At 37.1% G+C, this 21,572-nt stretch overlaps 1 protein-coding gene across 4 annotated transcripts in view; it reads left to right on the top strand.

The window, feature by feature from the left end:
• Positions 1-21,572, top strand: part of LOC124172024 (zinc finger protein 271-like) — a 43,342-nt gene that overhangs the window by 7,560 nt on the left and 14,210 nt on the right. Inside the window, exons 3-8 of one of the 4 annotated variants that reach the window (XM_046551425.1) lie at positions 5,023-5,190; positions 7,260-7,379; positions 7,645-7,713; positions 9,421-9,552; positions 11,830-11,967; positions 15,588-15,660. In XM_046551425.1, coding sequence (XP_046407381.1) covers positions 5,023-5,190; positions 7,260-7,379; positions 7,645-7,713; positions 9,421-9,552; positions 11,830-11,967; positions 15,588-15,660 — 700 coding nt within the window. Of the gene's footprint in view, positions 1-5,019; positions 5,191-7,259; positions 7,380-7,644; positions 7,714-9,420; positions 9,553-11,829; positions 11,968-15,587; positions 15,661-21,572 lie in introns of all 4 variants that reach the window. The other 3 variants (XM_046551426.1, XM_046551424.1, XM_046551428.1) reach the window with 3 other exon arrangements.

Here is a 21,572-nt window from a genome sequence, read left to right as displayed (position 1 = left end):
TATGGTACTACGTACTGATGTCTTGTCTGCCACATATCAAAAAAGCAGCGAGATGAATGGATGCATAACAGAGTAACGATGATTTTTAAACTGGTATACCTTCCGGCGAGTCTCAACTTCGCGGCGAGAAATTACTATGTATTGCAGGTCATGGTACTTGTAAATTAGGGACGATTCGCAGAATATCTGTATATAGTACTAAGTATTGATGTCTTGTCTGCCATATATCAAAAAAGCAGCGATATGAATGGACGCATATCAGAGTAATGATAAATATTACAAACTAGTACCGTCTGTCAAAATACCGTCGTTCACGTCACAGGGTCGCGGCGAGAGACTGTGCTCTTGTGGGTTGGTATGAATGCGTGGGTTGGGAAAACTGTGGGCCAAGGTAACGCGACTAGTGATCCAAAGTTAATTTGGTCGTACCTTTTGTTAATCAACAACATTAGGGGACATGAAAGGCCCTCTTACATTGTCGACGGAGCACTTAAAAAAACGTCCAATTTCCTACAATCTGTAATTATCGCAATCTGTGAAGCCTTGGCAAGGTTCTTGTTATGATGCAGTAGGCGTTTTAGCGGCAACGACTGAAGACGTGGTGTCTTCTGGTACAATTTCGTGTGTACTAAACAATCTTTCTGGTAAAGTGAGGCATCCAAGTTCACCATTGATCAAGTGATGTAAGCAATGTACCCACTAGGCCATTACGTATATACCACACTTCCTTTTAAAATATTCGATTTGGTTACCGCAGCATATAAAATTGAACAAACATTTACTATTGGCTGGCAAATAATGAACTGTGACCGACCTGGAGATGAGTTTGCTTATCATTTGTCAAGCATGGACTGAAGTGCACCTAAACATATTATAACATATCTTTTGATCTGGACCTCTTGTTTATCTTGAACTATGATCTCAGAAGTTTTAAGTCATTTGTAATTTAAACATAGTAGGTGACGTTTCAGAAATTTAATGTCCATTTTCAAGGCATTTTATATGAATCGATGAGGGTACAACAAATGCAAAAGTGATCAAGTTTACTTCTTTCGTGCTGGACGCCGGATTTTTTATCGCTAACAACTGGATGTCGACTGTGGCTGACGCATGTGAAGGGAGGTGACTGTCGAGGTAGTAATTGTCGGAGGCATTCAGGCCTGGCTTGAAGGCCTGGTTACACGGTACATTAACACATACAAGTAAATGTACGTTTGCATGAATGATTTTGGTGGACCGTAACAGTACATGTACAAATGCATGAACTAAATAAGTACAGGTTCTATTTTCTGTGCATGGATTTGCACAAGTGGGGTGGCTACACGGTGCATTTTGGCGTTCATTCTCGCATTCATACATGTAGGCATTAACCCGTACGTGTTGATGTATTGTGTAAGCAGGCCTAGAGATCCACTCCTCAGCAATTAAGCCCAACCCTCCCACTCATTTGTAATCATCCTCACCGTTGCAAAGTGGTTATATTGTCATTGGTTTTTTTCATTGATATATTTTGTTGCATACTACAAGTTTTTAATACTTTGAAATGAATTCTTGGTTTTGTTCTGTGCATAAGCAATTTTCAAACAAAATTTTAGCATACCTAATTCTACAAAATAAATCATTGCAAAAACCATTGACAATTTATTCAGTCAGCAATGAATTGCTGCTTGGTCATAAATGCATTGGGAGGGTCGGGCTTAATTGCTGAGGAGTGGCCCTAAGTTCCCACTAAGCTGGGTCTCGGGCCGGGCCCAAATGCATTGGACAATAATACCTAAGCGGTTACTACACTTCCTATGGGCATGCCCAGTGGGGGACCAAAGGGGGCAGCTACCCCCCTAGAAATAGAAATTGTAAAAGTCTTTACGGAATAGCAGGACTGGATATAAATGAAAGTTTTCAACAAATTTTTTTTCAATCCCATGAAAAATGATATTACTCAGTATGAGATATGTAACTAAAATGAAAATATATTTTCAAGCAAATAATTTTATAAATTATTAAAGCCCTTCCCCATGTATCTGCTAGAGCCAGCGTCCGGTCGTTTTTGATGAAAAAATCACGACAGCTATAGTCGACGTTGGGTCTTATGCGTATGAAGATCCCAAGACAGCTTCACTTAATGTTGAGTGTGAAAGGGTTAATAACATAAGAATAAATTGTCAATGCTTGCCATTTTGTCACAAAAAATTTTTTCTCTGGTATGTATCATTTCTTTAAATTACTCTCAGTATCTAAATTGTCGGCATTTTATAAGGCTAAGAAACAGCTGCACTTTCATAGGGTAGACATATTCTAGATAGGTATCTACTAGATATTAAAAAAATTAGTGTTCATAATTTTGAATCGCTCCCATAAATATTTTCCAGAAGAGTTTGCCTTTGATTTTTTGGTTCATGTGCGTAAAATGACTTCATTTATCCATCCAAAAAAAGTCAGAAGCATAGCAGTTGTACTATTTTGTAGATTGAGAAGTTTTTTTGGCTAGTTGCATTGGAAGCATTCTATAACAGTCGCACTGTGGCCTGAAATTGAAAAAAGGGGGCCAAAAATCGCTGTAGGCTTTAATTATGCTGAATAAATGAAACTTTTTGTGCATTGTATATTTTAAGGATACAATGAGATTTATTTAGGATCAGGGAAAAGAGTGCGGGTGTATCAGGGAAAAGATAGTATTTCTTCCATTGTTAACAGCCGTTTAGCTGTCTGATATATTTTCATAAGGTAAGTGATGATTGAAAATTGCTATTCAGTCTTTTAAACTAATAATACTGGCCATTGAATAGTTTTTTAATAAGGAAGAATACCATTCACAAATATTTTTGTTGCTACTTTCTCAAAAATTAAGACGTGCCAATTTATATCCCATTCTGAGTCTGAGAATGGAGATTTCTCATATTTTAAAATATTTTCACTATAAATTAGAAGATGTTTCACCTACTCTGATAATTATTTTACTTAATAAGGAACCCCCACAGAGCAAGATATAAAAGGATCCAATTTAGGGGAAGCGTGTGAAAAATGTCATGGTTCGTGGCAATCCTAGAAACGCTACTTTACCCTTAGCGACATTCCATTTCAAATCAACCAGGCCATGACACCCACTGACTCGGATTTTCATGAAACTTGTCATGGCCTTGCATTCTGGTAAATTTAGAAATTGCGTACAATTTTAACAGCCAATTGCCAATTGTTAATGAAATATGAGCAATTGAAATTTGGGAGTGACCCCTAAAGTGCCGCAACGTGCAACACATGGTGATTTTTATTTTCATCCATAACTTCATTCCTGTGAGATGAAAAGGCATTGTTTTTTTTCTACAGCTCAGTGGTCCATACTGATCCCACGATTATCATTAAATATTCACTGCATGAAGTATTTCAGCTGCAAAAAAATAAAGTTTACTAAAAAATCTCGCTTGTACCATTTTTCATATTCAGCATCCACAGGGAAAGGCCATGTTAATACAGACTCATTGTTCAGTTTAAAGTAATCACTAATGGATGAGCAAAGATCCTGATGAAAAAAAAGAGTGAGTCCGCTGTTCCTTTCAGTCCCCACTGCCCCAGCTTGGGGCCGAGAGGGGCACTTTTATATCTTAATTTATTTACATCAATAGGTGATTATACCTAAAAGCACACATTTTAATATTGAAATGAACAAGAAATTTTTATTTAAGATACATGAGCATTCAAGTTTTAGATGGGTAACAACAAATTTGTATCACTGAACGAAATGTTTTTCATCAAAATTTAATTAATTTTATGGCTGAAATTCTGTCTACCGTCCTTTTTGGTAAATTTATTCACTTTAATCTACAATTATAGCTTTTTCTTCAATTTTGTAATCCCCGTTTTATCCGTTAACTGTGAAACTTTAATTTTCTTAGCAATTGAGTTTGTTACTCAAGGAGTGTAATGGTGAGCAAAATGTTTACATGATCTTTTCCATCTTTCAAATCTTTATCTCTCAAACGTGGGCACATGTAGAAGAAAGCGGTGACATTTTTTCTACACTGCCTGGAAAATTTGAGAAAATGATGTAGGAATTTAGATCCTGAACATCGCTCTCACGATTTCTCCTTGTTAAAATTAAATGAACGTAATCATAACTTAATTAAAAGCCTTGTCTATTTTTTAAAGTGTTTATATAGGGGAGCATGGGCCCGCCCCGAATCTACCTATGTTGACAAACTTTGTCAGTTGCCTGGGAGATGATGGCATCGCATAAGTGATTTCACAAGTTTTAAACTGATAGCGCACACTATCTATAGGGAAATTCTGGTTTCTTTCTTCCACACCTGGTATGCTTTTTGTCACTTGAAGGCCTTTCCATGGCTCTAAGGATGTTGTAATATAGCCTGCAAGTGAATTCAGTGTACCATTGATATTCCTGCCAAATTTCATAGTAGTTTGGTCATTCGTTTTTGAGTGACATATTAACAGGCATTCAGGCACCACTCAAATTAAACATTAGCATAGTTAAGGCCTGTTTCACATGAATGCAGATGGTCAGCACTATGCGCGTGGAGTGCCATTATAAAAAAGTTAGACAAGTGCCTGTAAAAGGAGGTTTTTGGGTGCACCCTGTTGTGGCACAAAGAAAATTAAAAGCTGCTTTGTTGACCACATTTACTGAAGTTCGTCGAGATGAAAGTTTTTCAATTATTTTCGCATGTTCACTCACACGATATGAGATGAAAAGATAAGGTAAGAGGCTCGAGCTGTTGTTACGAAGCTCGCTCTATTTCCATTGAGAAATCTGCATGGTCCACATCAGCCGTCTGCATTCATATGCAAGCACAAACCTGTCTCAGTGCCCTGTATGCGAGTGGATGATCCAGGGGCAATGTGGCCACGTGGTTGGACAGAACCTTCTCTGCATGTGTAGGGTGGACCGTCCACATCCATGAGAAATGGGCCTAAGAAGTTAAACCCCCATGTTTAATTAAGATTTGGAGCATTCCTTATTTGTTGAATCAGATGGAGTTCATTTGTTTAATAGTGTAACTTTCTCAGCAGAATATCAAAGGAGAGGGTGCAGCTGAAGATGAGCCAGGATCTTCTTCAGAGACAAAGGACTGTATTCGAGATGCATCCGAAGATACGTCACCGATCCCATGCTCAGTTCAAGTGACTGAAATATACATTCCTGTGCCAGAGTGTGAACCACCCTTGGACAATATGCTGGTAAGTTTTATTCTCATATAGGTATAGAGTTGAAAGACCTTCAGTTGTACAAATTCCTCGGTTGAATGTCAGTCGTTGCTGTAAATACAGTTGAGGACCTCAAATCCGGAAATCTTTGGACTAAAGGGTTTCTGGATTTCTGTTCTTCAGCTTACAGGAAAAGTAGTACACTTCTTTATTTTTTGGGAATTTTAATGCAATCTATATCAAAACCGGACCGTTGCTTCTGCAGCATGAAATATGTGTGCTTAATACTGGATGAGAATGAGCAAGAAGTACATCTTTTTCTCTGTGCTCAATAGCTTTTCTTGATAGAATTTGCCTGCAGACCTTGCGACATCTACCGATACCTTCCTCAGTCAGACGGTAAATCTGTGCTTAATACTGGATGAGAATGAGCAAGAAGTACATCTTTTTCTCTGTGCTCAATAGCTTTTGTTGATAGAATTTGCCTGCAGACCTTGCGACATCTACCGATACCTTCCTCAGTCAGACGGTAAATCTGTGCAAATGCTTTTATATATTGTTAACTAATGAATTTTTAAATGCATGGAGGCTCTTGCTTTCAATATTTGAGATCCTTACTTGTGTCCCCGCCTAGGTTGTTAGCGTATGTTCATTGCGTGTGCTAACTTCCTACTTGTCCCAAAACAAGGCTTAGAGAGTGGTTCTACGAGGTGGCAAGTCGAAACACTCGTTGAGAATTTTGTGGACTCAGTTGAAGAAACTTTCCTTACCATTATTGGAAACAATACAAAAGTGACTCTTAAGATCATGAAAAGACACCTCTAGGATTACACTGTATGTTCCAATTATGAAAATTTAATTTCATTTGGAAGTCTTTTTAATTTTCATTTTTCATGATCTTGTAAATGTGAGTGAAGAAGGAAAAGGCATTGGCGATAAATTTCTATAAGAAATAATAAATAAGTGAGAGGATGGTTATATATTGCAGTGGTTGAATGTTAATATTCAGCAGTTTGATCTGTGAGTCGCAAGAATTTCATGAGTATATTGGCCTCTTTGAGTGGTTTCAATTAAAAGAGGATATTTTATTATTATAGGGGTTATTATTATCATCATCATTATTATTATATTTGTTATTATTATTATTTTTTTTAATTATTATAATTATAATTTATTTATTTATTACAATGATAAAAATTGTTTAAATAATACATTTGATAGTTAAATTTTTTTTCAAACAATAGTTCCATACCTATAAAATATTAACCATTCGTTAACATCCATTCAAATAAGTAGTCACATTGCATAGCATATTACAAAATTTTTAAAAATGTTACAAAATATAAAATATTATCTGAAAAATATGATATTGTCATTATATAATTCAATTCAGTTTAGTATATCTTCCAATAAAACATTTAAGTTCTCTAAATATTTACATTTGAATGAAGACTACATTATTTTTGCATTTAAATGGTCCTGCTAAGCATTAAGCTTATCAGCAGGTTCCATTATTATCTTTACTCTTACAAAAGATTATTATTATTATTATTGTTAATTTTATTGTTAGGGATGGACGGATCAAGGATTTTTCTTGGATCCCGATTCGGATCTTATCTTTGATTTTTTGAGCTGGATTTCTCAGATCGGATATGTTTGGATTGAAATGCATTTTCAAATTCCTTACGCTGAAATTCCCCCAGTAATTGTTCAATATCTTGGGAAGAATCACACTATGTGCCAGTCGTATTTTGCCTTTTCTATTTTTCACAGCTGAAATTCTCTTACGTTACATCTGCGAGAGCTTTCAAACAAAATGGTTCATGAGTAGGACAAGAATCCCATGCAACGGCGCATTCGAAGATAGAATCTGAACTCTTTCCACCCTTGTTGGGGCATGGCGTTCACTGAAGCTACTATTCAAAATTTCGGATCCAGATCTGATGTCTTCCACGACTTTGGATCTGATGTATCCAATGAAGGGCAATATCCGTGGATATTTGGATCCGAGGTATCCGATCCGACCATCCCTAATTATCATTGGACATACGTTATTGTTTTTATTTTGCATTCATTGGGTGACATCTATTATTCTCTTCAAGTTTAATATGAAAGCGGAGAACAAAGACCAACTTGGTGAAGGGAATTATGCTGCGATTTACACTCCAGATCCAGCTGAAAATTCGGATAATGCCCCAGACCCATTGGCCACTGATGATTTGGTAAGTGCTCTCTTGCATATTTTAGCACAGTCATGCTAATATACAAATTCATGCTGTTGTGGAATATTCCCAACACCTTTCAGCAGGAACTCAAAACATTATCCCTCACTTCATGAAACATGAACATCTTCTATTTCATGAGAATTTTGAGGGGTACAAATCAATTCCCCACTTCCTGACCCCAAATCGTACCCTACTTGTCGAAATTCATGTCTCATTTGTTATTTAATCAAGCATGTAGATTGCACTTGTCTCAAATTTGCAGACCTTGCGGACACATCTACTCCTTGGGATTCGAAGGTGGAAACATCAAATTAAATTTGTGACAGATCATGTAAGTAATTTATGAATCTTAAGAAAAGTTGAAAGCCTCTAATGAGATGTATAGAATCGGTGAAATGGAATGTAAAACAGTGGATTAATATGAGTGATGGGCAGTTTCCTTCATCAAAGAAAATGTAAGGCATGATTGCGATTCGTTACCCACCATCAGTGTATTCATGATATACATATTACATATTTTGTTTTAGAAATCCTAGTATAGACGAATGGCAAGGGTCAATTTCAACCGCATTTGAAAAAGGCCAGATTGGCGCCCATGTGATGCCACTCCATGTGAAGTCACAGGGACCTAGTTTCTATACAAGCAGTCAGGAGTTTTACATCTTCTGAGATTACTAATGCATGTGTGAGGCACAGAGATTAGGGAAGCATGTCTTAATAATCACGTATTAAAACTGTCTTTGGTTGGAAAGTTTCCTTCGTTTGATAGGGTATTAATATCCTTATTTAAGCCAAGCACTACCTGCTATAAGGGTACTCTGCTACCTACAAGCATCCTGCGTCCTATTAGCACTCAAAGCCTTTCCCCAAGGTCACCTCACACGGCGACAGCTAGAACCAGAATGATGTCTCGCGGGCTTTTTCCAGCATTCGTACTTAGCCGTTGTGTTTTCGCACCATTGAAAATTTTCACTTTTATATTAATCGCGAAAAATAGATATCGTTGTTCAAAAGTCTAAGAGTGTGAAATGCATACTCAAGGAGTTATAATCTTTCGATTTAGGCAATTAAAAAATAATAGGAAACCACCCTATTGCTGACAGTAGAGGTGAGTGGTGAGCTACGACATGTCAATCTTCGGACGGCTGGCTATTAATTAATAATCTTTGTTCATTGCGGATTGATATGTGGAGGAGGCAAGCTACAGCTTAGGTCATTTGTGCTATGTAGGAACGGTAGGTAAGGAGGGGTGGATAGAAACCCGGCGTCGGCATTAGCCTGCTCTTAACGAAAGGCACCAAGGGGACCATGGCATAATATCCCATCCAACAGAGGGAATGTTGAGCATGTAACACTACTCACCTGCTTTTTTTTTATTTCGTGTTACCTTAGGGTATCGAAACACACAAACTAAAGAAAGACTAATTGTGCCCAATTTACAATTGCCATTATAACAAATAGATAGCATAACTTCCCTTTCTATTCTAATGGGATTTTGTTTCTTCTCCTTTTCCTTGTGTATAAATAATAATGATATAAGTTCCACTTATCAGGTACAAGTTATTTAGTTAAATGAGAAGGAAGAATAACTTCATCGGCCAAATCTTGTTGGTTAAGTTATTGTTTTTTATACAGAGGCACCAGAATTGTTCACGAGGGATTATTTAATTTTTACTGAAATCCTTTAATTCAAGTTTTGTGCATGATCAATTTTGTTTCTTCTAACCAGTGGTGTAACTATGAATACGCTTTGGGATGGATGAAGGGGTCTGGGGTGAGAACCCCCCTGGGCAATGGGGGTCCTGCGAAATTTTTGAAAATGGCATGCCTGGGAATGGATTGTACATAATTTTGGCACTTAAAATTTAACTTTAAGCAGATGCAGTCATTATATGTCAAAACTAGACAATAGTTTTCAAAATATTTTTTATTTCTCTGCGGCTATGGGGAGATCGATCCCCTCATCCCCCCATAGTTACACAACTGATTGTAACAATTGATTAAAATGTTTATCTATGAGTGTTTCTCTTTCCATTAGGGTGATTTTGGAACATACAGGTCCTCTCATGTTAAAGAAGATCAGATCAGTGATAATGAAGGTGGATGTGTACACAATGATTTAACTGATGGCACCCCAAGCAAACTGGCGAATGAAGCATCCTCCAATCAGGTAATACTATTTATGAGCTATTTATTGTAAGTTGAAATTGAACTGCATCTGAACTTTATTGCCAACATAAGTCAGCAATCCTATAATTGGTTTTATATAGCCCTCCATTGCTCTTGGCTATCTCCTTTTCTTTCCATTTATACGGTCTTCTTCTCTTGTACACCCTTAATAATCTGATGCATGGAACACATTCAGAAGCAGGACTTTCTCCTCTTACAGCACAAGTGTCCTTTTCTTTTTCGGATTGTCTTTATCTGGTCATCATATTTAGAAGAATTCTCTTATATCCTTCTATTCTCTGCTCTTCCTTGGTACTTACTCTGTCGACCCCTTTTATTTTCAACATTCTTCAGGAGCAATGCATTTTGAAAGCTTCTGCTCTTGACTTTTCTGCAGCTGACAATTTTGAAGCCTTGCTGTCATTTATGAATATGCTCCATATTTAGTGTGTGGTGCATTGTTTCATTACGTCTTGATTTGTATTCCCAGCGGTGAGTTTATTCTTCTTTTTAGTAGAACGCTCTCTGTGTCCATTCTATTATACTGACCGTTTTTCTCCTATCATGCATCACTGATAGCTATTCTCAATGTCGCACGATTTGTCTCATTGTAAGGATATGAGACCTTTAAAGAGACAAAGAGTGTTGAAACTGTGGTCGATAGTGGAGCTGTATATTTAAATGTGTAAATTATAAATTGTTATTTATATTTTATCACAGATGTATTGCATTCCCACTATGTTTATATTATACACTCGAAAGCACTGTCTGATACCTTTTGAGCATATAAATTGTAAAGGATTCAGTTATTTCCAGTTAAACCGATGGTGTTTCACTGAAACAGACATTATAGCATTTGTATTCAGTCAGTGGATGTAACTACATCTCTAGGTTGCACCATTTATTAACTGTGAATTTAAAGTAAAACAAATCTTCACATTTCCCCACTGAAGTTATTCAACTTTTGTCTGATAAGGAGTTAATCTACAGATTTCTCTTTTCTGATAACTCAGAATGTCCTTCCGCCATATCTCAACTGCCCAAGTTATTTTACAAACCAAAGCATTTGATGTTATGAAACTGAATTATAACCCGAAATCATATAAAATTCTCCGTTATAGACCATTTTTACGCCTCATGAATTTATTTCATTACCTTTGGGCTCTGGAATCTCATGCATAGTGTTACCCACACACAAGTTTTTGTTATGAGTGAGGTTATATCTGGAGTTTTACAACTCCGGAAACTATTGCTCAGGGGATCATAGCATGGCTTTTGTCAGGATTTTGCAATGCAAATAAGAGGTATTAGGTATGTAGTGAAGTGGTAAATTCAAAAAAACGTAATTTTAAATGATTAAAATTGCTAACATTCGGTTCTGCTAACAGCATCCAGGTTCTAGAACTCCCTACTGCTTTGTATAAAAACAACTTGTTCACTTCAAGCATTTAAAGAAAGGCTTTACTCCCATTTGAAATCCAGGGCTAAGGTTAGTTTATCACCTTTATTTTACGATGCTATCAAAACTTTCTATAAATTAATTTACACAAATGTGTGTCCATAATTATCTTTGTTAGAACCTATATTTTTTGTTATTTGATATTGAATATGTCACTGTTTTTGTCTGAAAATTTCCAGCTTGTTAAGCCTTGCAATGATTGTAAATAATCATGAAAGCTGAACTATGACTCTTTGTATTGCTGCTGTTATATTTTTGTCAAAATGCTATTTATTTGTTTAATATTTTGTTGGATTGAGACATGTATCTTGTGTTCATTAACTATCACAGGTTCTACCTGAAGTATAATAAAAGTATTCATTCATTTATGGATTTCCTTGAGGCAGTTGCAAGGTAGTATGAAGAATGCATCAATAAAAATCAAACTTAAATTTTATTCCTGTGACAAATTCTCAAAAGTATTTATATATTTCTGTATTTCAATAATTAAAATATTCAATGCAGGCCTGAAATTCATCAAAGTCGTCAGAATCGGCCATTAAAATAAGAAATAAAAAAAGAGGGAGGTTTCCGCTCCATAACTTCCGTCAAATACTGCTTTATACAAATGGCACACATTCTTTGAAAGAGGGAAGCTTGCTAAAGGCCATACACGCAAACGGAAGACGCAAGTTGATATTAGTCATCTATGGAGCCGGAGAAAGGGCTCCCGGCCCGACTGGCAGTGCACATCAATTGACGTTCCCCGTATCTCAGCTTAGATGGGACCATGTCAATTGACTTGCTCCGCAATGAATGTGTTAATGATGATGCCTGCAGATTCCCTTGCAGGCACAGCCCTCTACTGCTTCCCATGGTAAGGAGATGGAAGTCGAGAGCTCAGGAGCCATGGTGACAGACCTCAAGTGGAACCTGATTGGTGCCAAGAAGGAACCATCTCCCAAGGAGAATACCGAGGTATGTATGGAATTCCTGTAATCAAATGAAATTAAAAGATGAAGGATAGACTTGGTGTTAAATCTTAATATTTTTTCATTATCATACGTGATCGAAAATTGTTCTTTCTACACAGTATTTTAGCCACCCACTCGATTCAAAGGTACTATAGTGGATTCCGGTTAATTGGGACATATCAGTACTTGTGCACTTTGCCCCAACTAAGCGAACTATCCTGTGTATGGGATAAAAAAATGTTGAAATGATGGAAAGAAGACTAAAGAATGTTTTTAATCATAGGCAAATCGAGGGGGGGGGCACAGGGGCACGTGCCCCCCTAGACCCTTAAAAATATGCCAGATTTTTAATATGGTCCCATTATCATTGCGTTCATTTTGTATTACGGGGTATCCTTGTGCCCCCCCAGAACAAAATCCTGGATACGGCCTTGCTTCCCCCCCCCCAAAAGAAATCCTAGGTTGGCCCCTGTTTATAATGCAACTTAAGTTTATTAAACAATTAATTTGATAAATAAATAAGTGAGTTTAGTTAATTTATTATCATGTTTAAGAATTATAACAATTTGCTAAAAATATATTTTTCACATCCTCGGGCGATACTGAATGAGTGTCTTTTACTAAGTCCTATTAAAGAAAAGTTCTATCCTCTTGCGGAGAGTATAATAACAAGAGCTCTCAAAACAGGGCAAGAATAGGAACATTTGTGAAAAATAAGAGTAAATCAAAGGAGGAAAATATAAAAAAATAGAATTTTGAAAACAAAATATTTTAATTTAGTCGCTAGTATAGAGTCTACCTTGCCGACTCTTGGCCCAATAAAGCGGCATGCAGTGCCAATTAAGCGGAGAATACTCTGGGATAATCCTCTTCTGGGTTCTATTCTGCAAGATCAGCCCCAATAAAGAGGCTGCCACAAGTAACAGGTGGACCCATTAAAACGAAATCTTCTGTAATAAGTGAAATAAGTGTTCTTATCTCAAAATAAGCTACACAACATGAAGTGAAAAAGTTTAAAAATAAGTTGATGAAAGTGAAAAGCATTTTATTTGCTTTATTTTGAGTTATGTATTATTGTATTTTGTTAATAATTGTTTAATTTTGTAGTGAAATATCAACTTCAATTATTTATTGAGTTATTTACCTAATAGTTTTAAAAATGTAAAAGGATGCTTCAGCCCATTCAGGCTAGGTTAGGTATCAGTAAAATAATTCACAAAAAGTGATGTTTTTTTGTCCATTGAAACATGGTAAAAGATGTAAAAGAATGATTCAGCCCAAGAAAAGTGAAAAGTCATTGTGTATTTTGTCACCTGGGGAATTTGTCATTGGGCATTTTGTCAGCAGGGGATTTTGTCTCCAGGCCTTATATCATTGGGGGTTCTGCGCCGGGCCTTATGTTCGTAACACAAGAGAAAGAGAAGGAAGGCTTTTTCCCCCTTCTGTTTGCCTTTTTTTGAATCCTTCTAGGTCCCTCAAAGGGTATCAACCACTGAAGTCCTTTTACTTGTTTCATCAGCTCCTAGGTTATTAGATGATTAAAATTCATGCTAACCAGATTTTATTTTCTATAAATTGAGGACCATTTTCATGATGGAGATTTCTGGAGTATATGTACATAGTCCCCGCCAAACTCTCGGAGACAAACTCTGAAATTGTTGATTGCATTTTCTTATTAAACGTATCATCGTTTTGATAATATATTCTATTGAATACTCTTTTAATGGAATTGTCCGACCAGATTTTGACACTAAACGTGAAATCAAAGTGAAGTTTGAAAAAATGAAACTTTAATACAATGTGGCTCAAATATTTTTCTTTAGGCTAACCAAGTTTCAAAATTTTACTGCAAATTCTTATAGGCTTTCATAACATCCATTGATTGCACTCAAGGCAAATTCATAGTTTGTAATCCAACTTACCCTAGAATATTACAAGTTTTGGTGCCGTGAGAGGAAAACTATTGTCCTCCTACTCGAATTTCCTCATAGAATCAGATGTTGTCATTGTGGTAATTGCAAAACCTTATTTTTTTGCATTTATGTTCTCTGAAAAAGCACGCTGTCTCAAACCTGGAATTTCTAAAATAGGCTACTGTTATTGTAGATTCCAGCCTTGAGGAATCGCACTTTCAAAGTAAACGTATAATTTGATAAAAAGCAAGCTTTTGATTTTAGTGCAATCATAACATCTGATTAGTTATCAAAGTTAAACTGGAGCCTACTACATATCTGCTTAGTCAACACATTTAAGGAATCCACTTGGTAAAAACAGATTCACAATTATATGATTAGTATAAACTCTGCCTAATATGAATTTTAATAACAAACAATCTACTTACCCAATCAATTAAACTTATTAAGTTATGTATCTGCATGGTCAACACATTTAAGGAATCCACTTGGTAAAAACAGGTTCGCAATAATATGTTTAGTATAAACTCTGACAAATACGAATTTTAATAATAATCAATCTTCTTATCCGATTAGCCGTTGATACTCTTTGGAGGAATCTGGAAAAATTCTACAAAATCCAAAAAATACACTGCACTGTCAGATGATCATTGATTCGCTACTCAATGCCGATAACTGCTACTGTATTTGGGTGACAGTACATCAACATTGTTCATGATAATACACATAGCACTGGTAATATGTTACCAGTAGACATCTTGTATTGATGGTACTCGATTTCTGACTAAATCAATCAAAGTCGATAGATTGATAGTTGTAAGTCATGTGTGGTAGTTCCAAAATGGCCTTCAGGAATTGGAAAACTCTGACTGATGACTTGAACTGCTAGGGGAAATACTCATCTCCAGCACTTTTAAGAAGTCATAAATTGATGTAATTTATATTATTTAGGATCAATTTTATATCATGTCCATTGGATATCATTCTAGAGCCTCCATATGGATGTCTTTGTAGTGACCCTCATTGGATGTCATCTGAATTACAACCGAAGGATGTCCATAAGAGACTTCTGGATGTCAAATGGAAGTCCATTGGACATCTTGCAGTGGCTGGGTTATGACCTTGGTTTCAACTGAGGTTTCATAAACTATTAATCAATAATTTTTATTTAATAAGTGCATATTTATACAGTTTTGACTTGGACAAAAAAGAAGACATTTTGTTGTGTTTGTACAGATTTTTACTTTGTTGAGAGTGATTTTTTTTCCAAAAATATTGCCTCGTTTCAACATTATGCCTTCACTTTTTCTATCAAGAGAATAATGACTTTTAATTTGTTGGTAACATATTACGAGTTCCCTTCCCTTCCTTGTGCCTCGCTGAACTTCCTACTGCAAATTGAAATACATATTATTATAATTATAATTGTAATTCAGAGATGAAACTATCACCTATATTATGATAGGGTAGCATACGAAAAGACATCACTGGCAGAGTTATCTAATAAGTATAACATAACAATACCGACGTAATATTATTCAATGACCATTTCCTGGTTGAGAGTAGTGGGAAAATCTTGAACTCTCTGTGTGTTGGAAAAAATTTATTTTGTTGAGAAAATATTTCGAAGGAACTCCAAAAATTTGATGCAATACGTTTTATTAATTAGTGTCAAGTCTTTCATAACAAGTTATAAATTTCTTATTTTCAGCCTGTATTTATGGAGGATAGAGAGCCAATTGAGGGAATCACTATGGCCCATGAGTCTACACCAGAAGCATTGGGTGAGTGCTCAAAAGGGAAATAAATACATGGAGGAATAGGGTGGTTTCCTATAATTTTTTTTATTTCCTTAATCGAGAGATTATTACTCCTGGAGTATGTATTTCACACTTATAGATTCTTATATCACGGTATCTATTTTATTGCAATTAAATAAAAAGTGGAAATTTTCAAGCACGCGAAAATGCCACAGCTAAGTATGAATGCCGGGAAAAGCCCGTGTGATGTCATTCTGGTTCCTGCTGCTGCAAAGTGGGGTGACCTAGGGGCGAGGCTTAGAGCGCTGCTAGGTGCAGGCTGCCTATGCAGGCTGCTGGCAGGTAGAGCTTGGCTTAACTATGGATTAATAATACCTAATCAAACGAAGGAAACTTTACGACAATAGCCAGTTTTAATAGGTGTTTAATAAGACATGTTTCTCTGAGCTCAGTGCCTCATTCATGCATTTGTAATCTCAGATGATGTAAAACTCCTATCTACTCGTATAGAAACTAGGTCCCTGTGACGTCTCGTGGAGTGGCATCGCATGGGCGTCAATCTGCCCTTCTTAAATGCGGTTAAAATCGACCATTGCCTTTTGCATAAACTGGATTTTCTAAAACCAAATCATATGTACATTATAATTACACTAATGGTGGGTAACAAATCAGAATCAATGCCTTTCGTTTTTCTTTGATGAAGGAAACTACCCTATTGTTGTAAATGGTTGAGGAGAATGAAACTATTGACATAGAAATCCTTCCATACTTTCTTTTTTTAGTTTGCTTGCCAATTGAAATGGGGATAGAAGTAATCTTTTAAATGTTTTTGTAATTATATGGTTTTTTATAATGATTTTCCCAAGCAAAATATTTTTCTACTTATTTTTTTAGTATTTTACCTTTTCCCTACTAAAGACGAAAATATGCATCTGGACATTTCTTGACCATGGTGACCAAAAGCCTCAAATTTTTGTCGGAGATTTTCCTGCACAGGTGAACTAATGCAGAATATATACATTTCCTAGCTCTTCCCAATTTATGAGGGTCACGGGTGTGCGATGTCTTTGCTTCAGGACCTAACACAGCATGGCTTAGGCTTTACCCTCGAAATCAGGGAATAAGTACCCGGACCCCTCGTCTTATATCACCCCTCTTAGTGGTAAGGGACTGCAGTCATGCAATTGTTTGTCCAGTCATGTCGCAAAATAAATATTTGTTCCTTTCTAAAAAAATATAAACGAAGAATTGAATTATTTGCATTTTCAGCAGTGTTTACATTTTTTGAATGATATTCTATGGTAAATATTAACATATATGTCGATTTTAGTGTAAATATCAACATGCAAATGGTTGCTGCATTAATATTGATGGTAGAGCTTTGCTCAAAATTCGATAATTCTCAGAGTAAAACAAGGAATTCAATTGAAAGTCTGCAACTTACATTTGAGCAACAAATATCCATGTAGCTAATTAATATAAACTGAGCATGATTGACTGCAAACCAATGCCGCTGGTAGGGTTATAAACCCTGAAAGCAGGGAGCCCAACTACCCTCTGGAGTCTGAGATATTGCCGAGTCCCTGCTAGGGAGGGTGGAAAAGGGTTGGTGCTGAGAGTGTGTGATTATCTGTGACACCCTTCGTAACAAAGGTCCAGCAAAAGTGCTCCGTACGGAGGGGATGGAAGAGTCTTTTTGAGACTCAGTACAGCAGTCATGCTGAGGGGAGAACTCCACCGTCTTTAAAGGGTTATTTACTTGGATCAGTGGCTAGGAACATTTTCTTTATGGCTTATTGAAATGCAGCATTTTTTGCAGTGAAGATTGTTACTAAGATTCGTACGCATTATTTGAGCTAAGGTTTAGGACTGGTCTATTGAAAAAAATAGCAATAATTAACCAGAAAAAGCACTTGGCTGCGAATCAAGTATCAAAAAGAAATATCAGCACTCATGGAAAGCGTTAGCATGGAATCTGGTCAAATAAGTGCAAAAGTTAGCATCATATTTGGTCCAATTTTAATAAGTTGGAAAATTAGGTAGAACTGTAAAACAAGCATTATCATATTCGCCTTTTTAAAGGGGTTGGCTTTTGTATTTTGTTTGGTTTAACAAAGAAAAGGGTAGTTTCCTTCATCAAAGGAAACGAAAGGCATTGATTGGGATTAGTTACTTTTTTTTCGTTGTCCACAAATATGAGTCAACATGGAAGGAACCCAAAAAACAATCGCCAATTAACTCACCGCGTAAGCCTCCATAATAATTTTTAAGGTTTCCTATTTTTTTAATCCTGAAAAATGAGTATATTTTCAACTTTGCATCCATCGTTGGAAAGGGGAAAGATTTAGCTATTTTTCTAAATATTTGCCCTGAGGGTAAATTACTTTTTGGCATTATTGTATCTAGCTTTTTAGTTCTCGTGTTGTACTGATCTTCCTGTATTTTTAACTGGCGCATTCTTGCACTGAATCGTCTGGCCTGAATTTCTGTCCCCTTAGGTGTTTTTTGAGAGCAGGAAACAAGTGGTATTCCCTTCGGCCTATGTCAGAGTGGTAAAGAGGGTGGCATATGATATACCAAATAAATTCATGGAATAGTGTGGTCGTTTGATATGAATCATGTGAACACGCACTGTCATGATGCAGACACACTCCTATGAGACTCATCTGGCAGAAACTGCATCGTAACGGGTGACCTCTGACCCAGTGTTCCTCACGGAGATGTAGCTACAGCCTGTATCAATACCATCCTTTTTCTCATGACAAGTAATTCTCTGGTTATTGCGTGCCATCTCGTCAATTTAAGCTGCTGTTGATTCCCTGCCCTGACTGCTGCTCATCATAGACGTTTTTCCATCCAACAGGAAACTCCTGGCCGTATTTCCTCACATTTTTGATGTCTATACAATTCTCACCATACACTACCATCAACTAGGGATGAATGTTAATCGGGAAAATCTTTCATCGAGTGACTGAGTGTAGTTCGCACTTGGTGGTGTTACGGTTAAGCCGCAGGTTAACCCGTGGGTCTGTGCTCGTCATAAGGCGTCGGATTTCTTGGCACCATAATGGGATACAGCGTGAAGGGGAAAAATAATTCCGCCCGTACTCGGAATGGTGACAACTCCCCTGTTGGAGGGAGTAATTCCCTCAGAAAGTTGAGAGGATTGTGCTAGCATCCAAACCACTCCCTTTTCATCACCGGGAATATGGGAGGGGACATGGGATAACAAATAAGGGATACACTTAACCTCAACTAACTACACTCCTAGCACTAGCCTCGACATAAAGAAAAAAAAACACTCCCAGTAAAAATAGCTGACTGCCTACGGTAACCCGCGTGCTCACGTCTCCTCGAAACGACTCCCTGCTCTCTCTCTATCTCTGCCACTCTGGATATACGTTCCGACCATGACCTGCTGAACCCTCCGCATTCGAGGGTAGAATCATAGGGGCGTAGTCCAGTACAAGCTCCCAGTGGTCCGAAGCCCTGGAAGTGAGTCTTTGCGTGGTCCAGTACAAGCTACAAAAGCTTCCGTGGTGCTCTCGTACGTCACGCATGACGTCACTATATTTGCTTCTCTATCGCTACAAACGCTCCCGAGAAATAGGTGGGTGAGCTGGAGTGAACCGGTTTTCAGCGCGAATTTGAGCGGGAAGGAATGCAAAAGAAAATGGTATTCATGACAATTGTGGACCTGGCCAGCAATAATATGACCATTTCGAGTTGATGGAAGAAGTCGCTAAGAGAGCCAGGATGGTAAATGCTAAAAACAAATGGTTAAAGAACTATTCGGGGTATATTACGGTGAGGCAAATGGCTGTAACTCAATGGTTTTACAATTCAGAGTCAATGTTCGCCATGGGCCAGATCGAGGAAGAAATTTAGCGGCAAGTCCAAGATATCTTATAAACTTTGTTGGTGTGATAATTAATTATATATAATATTATTTAATTATTAGTGGTTTATGCTTTAGCTAGCGAGAAGTGGAGATAGAAAATGGCTATTTTAAATTTATAAGGCATGTGGTGAGTGAACCTTCCAGTCGAAGCATTCCGTCTGTTACTTCTATTAATTTTGTAAGTTATTTTGATTTATTTGTTATTTAGATCAATTATTAGTTTTTTGAACTTGATATTGCGTGAAATTGAGATAGACTATGACTTCTTAGGTTAGGGTACGTGAACTTCTAGTCAAAGTATTCCGTTTGTGCTTTGTGGCGGCCAACCTTTCTCCATGAAGATTGTATTATCTCTCAAATGATGATATCTTCCTCTAATCTTCAACTTAAGTTTAATCAATTATTGATGTTCGGTTGTATTTTACTTATGTAATTTTCTTAAGGTCAGGTTGACACGCATTGCATTAATGCTTAAGGCTTGCTGTTGACGAGATTGGTTCAAGTGCAGGACTGCTTTTGAGACTATCATACAATGTCACGAGTGCAATTGATAAATCGTAGAAAGGACAATCCACTTAAGGCCTTTTTACACCTACATAAACCCGTACAAGTCTAAATGTATGAACGCGAGAATGAACACGAAATGTACCATACGGTCGCGTTGTTGCACGTTAAGTGGTTACACGTGTAACCTCTCAACTTGTGCAAATGCATGAACTGCAAATTGAACCTATTTTAGCTTGGTTCAAACATTCGTACATTTTCCGTTTCGGTCCACAAACATAATTCATGCAAACAGGCATTAATTTATACTTGTATCGTTTAAACGCAGGCTTTTAGGCGAGTTAAGTTAATTAGGCTTATTTTTGGTTCATTGAAATTTCTCTAACAAGGTATTTAATCAGTTATGTCTTTTTTTACATGTATCATATCATCTGCTCTTTATAGTTTAAGTTTATCACCTTGTTGTTTGAAGGAATTGCAAACCAGTAGGTAAAATCTTCAGGACAAACATCGGTCTGTTGTGGTGTTCGATCATGGTATCCAATGAAGATCTAATATTAATTAGGTTTCTTGTGGTGTATCCCATGGTCATATTCTTTTTGTCATTTATATTACTGACCTCTCTAACAAGCTAAGTGAAGTACAAGGGGCTATAAAAATCCCTAATTCAGGCGATCTAATATCTGAGCAGACGATACTAGTAAAACAAACGACTAACAAATGCTACAATCGCTCCAGCCGTGATCCAGTAGGGTAGCACTGGGAGCGATAGGAGCGAAAGTGGACCACGAATCTTTAGCATCTGAAGTGGGAGCACGTGGGAGCATTGGGAGCGTGTACTGGACTACGCACTATGAAGACAAAAAAAACTGTGAGTGCAGTAGCGTAAGGACAGGCAGCCATCGCAGTGGGTGAGCTAAGTGGGAGCTCCATCCTAAAGTACAGCTATGTAGCTACTGAACGGGCTATGACCACATGGGTGATGCTACACTTTGGTGTAGGAACCAAGGAATGTAGTGCTGAAATAAAAAAATACATAACCTTGGTAACTTTTCATTGGAAGTTTTTATTGTTACGACACGTTTCAATGCTGAGGCATCATTTTCAAGTTACCAAGGTTGTTTATTTTTCATTTCAACATGGATTTTCACAAAGTCAAAGCTGAATCGATTGATTTCAAATGCAGTGCTGTTGTCATATTCCACATGGCGACTTGGGGATTGGGAAATGGTGTTTTTAGGAGACCTTACTTTTCATTATGCCCTCGTAGCTCTTAGTTTTAACTGTCTCGCCACTGGTGGTACATGATTACTTGCATTTATTTTGGTGCTCATCCCTTATTGGTATTGCTTTTATCTTCAAATGTTTTTATGAGGGATGGTCGGATCGGATACCTAGGATCCAAATATCCGCGGTTATTTCCCTTCGTTGGATACATTAGATCCAAAGTTGCGGAAGACATCGGATCTGGATCTGAAATTTAAAAGATAGCTTCAGTGAACGCAATGCCCCATAAAGGTGGAAAGAGTTC

This window comes from Ischnura elegans (genome assembly GCF_921293095.1).
Source record: "Ischnura elegans chromosome 13 unlocalized genomic scaffold, ioIscEleg1.1 SUPER_13_unloc_1, whole genome shotgun sequence".
NCBI lineage: Eukaryota > Metazoa > Arthropoda > Insecta > Odonata > Coenagrionidae > Ischnura > Ischnura elegans.
The sequence above is the reverse complement of the archived record's forward strand: the minus strand, read 5'-3'. Positions and strand labels throughout refer to the sequence as shown.